The sequence below is a fragment of the Cyprinodon variegatus genome, unplaced genomic scaffold (genome assembly GCF_000732505.1).
Source record: "Cyprinodon variegatus isolate N-32 unplaced genomic scaffold, C_variegatus-1.0 Scaffold54, whole genome shotgun sequence".
Lineage (NCBI taxonomy): Eukaryota > Metazoa > Chordata > Actinopteri > Cyprinodontiformes > Cyprinodontidae > Cyprinodon > Cyprinodon variegatus.
In genome coordinates this window covers 1,412,118-1,415,533 of record NW_015150507.1, presented here as the reverse complement: position 1 = coordinate 1,415,533, position 3,416 = coordinate 1,412,118, and the positions used below count along the sequence as shown (strand labels likewise).

The following is a 3,416-nucleotide window of genomic DNA, read 5'->3' as shown; positions in this document are numbered from 1 at the left end:
CCCCTTTTTTTTTTGCCTAAAGCCCATAGATATGTCATTTTATTGCAGGATCATCATTCTTCTTTTGTCTGAGTTTCTTTTTGCCCTCCAGGTAAGCTGGTTAGAAATATTGGCTTGTTAGTGTTTTGATCCTACACAAGGCTACATGGCAGTTTTGGTAATTGTCGGTAACAGGAGTGCCGTGACTCATGGAGGCAACCATTGTTTACCCAGCTGCTGTGCTCTGGCACTGCAGGTCGATAATAACATAATCCATAGTGAGATAGCCTTGCTTCTTTAAGCCCCAAGCTCTCTGAAGTGGAGCATGGAGAGCCTATTCATTCCAGCAGTGGGACTCCATAGTTATGAGCATAATAAGTAGAACGGAAAACAAGAATGCAAGAGAAGGAGAAGAGAGGGACGAAAGATAAGTGTTAGCATCAGCAGATTCTATCCAGACTGAATCAATGTGTATGTGTGTGTGTATGTGTATGTTTACCTTGAACAGGAAGGATGGGAAATGCAGCTCTAGGGAAGGTGTATGCCCCAGATCCAGATGATTGGGACAACAAGACCTACAGTCTGGAGACAAGTGCAGCCAAGTAAGAGCTCAGTGCTTCATAGAATTGTTTTACTCTTAAAAATTAGCTCTCTCTAAAAGTGCCACAAAGATATAAGTGTTAAAGCAGGAGTACTTCAAAGAATAAAAAAGCGAAATTTATAGAATAAAAAAACAAAACAAGGTATGTGCCTGGTTATCCTTAACATACCATTACTGAATGATTTTGCAAGGTTTAAACATAGCTAACTAGTATTTTTTCCACTCCTTAGCAGCCATTTCCCCACCCTCTACTATATCCTACACTTTCCATTAAGATTTTAATCACTGTAATCTTAAGTGATTGTTTTTTCTGGAAACTATAATCATACCGGACAATCACAGAAATCTTGATCAACCTGAAAAATTTCGAAAGGGGGAAACAGCCTACTGTATATGGGCACATTTAAACTACCTTGGGGACCTTGGGCTTTTTATTCAGTGTGAGCATTTCTAGAATCAGATTAGACATACCAGTTGCATATTTGTTTTATTCATACAGCAACTTCTTCCCGTTACCATGACAACTACCAAGCCCTTCTAGGACCTTCTGAATCCAATTTTTTTTTTCTTTTTTTCCTTCATCTTCTTCTGCTTCATTGGAAATGTTATTCTGCGTCTTACTGTTTTTAAATTGATTTATATTCATTTTTTCCCATTTAGTCTGGAATGTTTAACAATTAATAAAAAACCCATCCATCCATCCATCCATCCATCCATCCATCCATCCATCCATCCATCCATCCATCCATCCATCCATCCATCCATCCATCCATCCATCTCCTTCACTCTCTGTAGTTTACGATTCTATTATTAGAAGCTTGACAGCAAATTTGCTTAAAATAAATAACTAAAACCTCTGAAACCCTTCATCAAAAAATAAGACAAGTTTAAGCAAAAAATGTGTACGAACTCCATCTTTTTCAGTAATTACTCTCATAAATGTATTATAGTAATTTTCCCTTTTTTCTCTGTTCTCCTTCTAGTAATTATTTCTCTGCTCTTTTCAGATACTTTAGTGTGAATCAGAGCTCAGGAGTGCTGACTGTCCGACAAAACACTCCAGTAGGCAGCTATTGGTTAAGAGTTGGAGTGTCTGACGGCGTATGGCCTGATGTGATAGCAGGAGTTAGGGTTCATATCAGAGAGCTGGAGGAAAAGGCCATTCAGTCGTCTGCTTCTCTGCGTTTGACAGGTAATGGGTGCAGGAACACATTCTGTACTGATTGAAAAATGTGTTAATTCTTAATTGTTTAGTGACAGTGTTAAAACAGGTGGTTGCAGTTTGAATGAACTAGCATTCTTAATTTCTAACTCAGACCTGAAAGTCGGAAATGTACCAAATAATAAAACTTCAGCTAGAAGACAGCCTGCTCTTTGTTAAATATGGCTAATTCTTTTTGGACACAGATGTTAAACATGACAGCATGTTCCACGAGTCTGAATAAATTTGTACTTTTCATTTAATGACTATCAAGTTGTCAACCCAGTTAACACCCAAATAACAGCCTGTCAAGAGATCTTTTTTCCCTCTATCATGCATTGTTTAACATTTCTAAGCATTGCAAAGCAACTATTCACATTGTTCATGCATTACAGTTTTCTTCTTCTACTTCTTTCTCTGCTGTGGTCTGAAGTTCATGTTAGTGTATTCATTTTCTGGCAGTCTCTCAGATCAAATCTCAGTTATAAAGGTCAATCTGAAAGTGTCAGGTAAAGTCCTTGACATTTAAAAAGCCATTCGGCGAACAGAGTCAAAGGCTGTTATGGATGCCTCTGACTCAGGGTTGTTATCGTGTCTGAGAGATTAAAGATGACTGCTCACATTTTGCAGGTGGGTTCCACCCCAAACGTGATTGATTTTCCAGTCATTTAAAATGTTTTGTACAAGGCAGTTTGTCAAGACTCCGGCCTCATGCCAATGTGGAAACAGACTTCTGACTTATTCACCTCATGGAAGACTCCGGTAGGGAGCGGATCAATAGAGCGAGATGTTTGGCTACCTCTTGTGTTAATGGAATAAGGAACTTCACAGACTTTGATCAACTCTGCAGTTGTCATTGACGAGCCAGTAGTTCTTATGACATGAGCCTCCATTTCCTTTGTCTCCCTAAGGCATTACAGCAAGAGAATTTATCGACTCAAACGTCGAGGGGAAAAGTCGGCTGGAGGCATTCTGGGACTTCCTGACTGAAACCCTGTCTGTCAGACCAGGAAGTATCAACATTTTCAGTGTAGCAGACAGAGAGGCGAGAACAGTGGACATTCATTTCTATGTGCTAACCGATAATGGCTACTTGCGCCCAGAGAAACTGCACACCGCCCTAGCAGCACATAAAAAGAAGGTATGTATACCATCCTGTCAGACCGATAGAGATCACTGTTCATAAATCAAGTGATAAACCTGGGAGCTTGAGGAAAAGAGATAACCAAGCTTTTTATCTGCCCTTTCATTCTCACCCTGAATTTCTGTCGGTTTACTGCCTGACCCTGTCGTGTCTATTTGTCTCTTATTCAGTTGTTGTCAGTAAATCTCTTCTTTCTGGAACAACCTTTCTTTCCTCCACATTTTCCTTATCTTTCACTGAAACTATATTGCCACTCTAACCATTAGTCTAAGCATTATTCTTCCTGTAAAGGTAATCGTAGTACAGTACCTTGCAAAAGTATGTAAGCACCTTCAACTTTTCCACATTTTACACCTTAAAATCCACATTTTATAAGGCTTAACATAAAGCAGTGCAAATCTCTGAACTTGGAGGAAACAGTTTTCAAATCTTTTACTAAAACAACACTTAAATGTGCATATATATATATATATATATATATATATATATAT

The 3,416-nt window shown here is 38.7% G+C and overlaps 1 protein-coding gene across 1 annotated transcript in view; it reads left to right on the top strand.

The window, feature by feature from the left end:
- LOC107082447 (neural-cadherin-like) overlaps window positions 1-3,416 on the top strand; it is a 169,694-nt gene that overhangs the window by 118,021 nt on the left and 48,257 nt on the right. Inside the window, exons 19-21 of the mRNA XM_015371134.1 lie at window positions 488-581; window positions 1,588-1,772; window positions 2,693-2,922. Of these exons, the coding sequence (XP_015226620.1) occupies window positions 488-581; window positions 1,588-1,772; window positions 2,693-2,922 (509 nt within the window). The remainder of the gene's footprint in view (window positions 1-487; window positions 582-1,587; window positions 1,773-2,692; window positions 2,923-3,416) is intronic.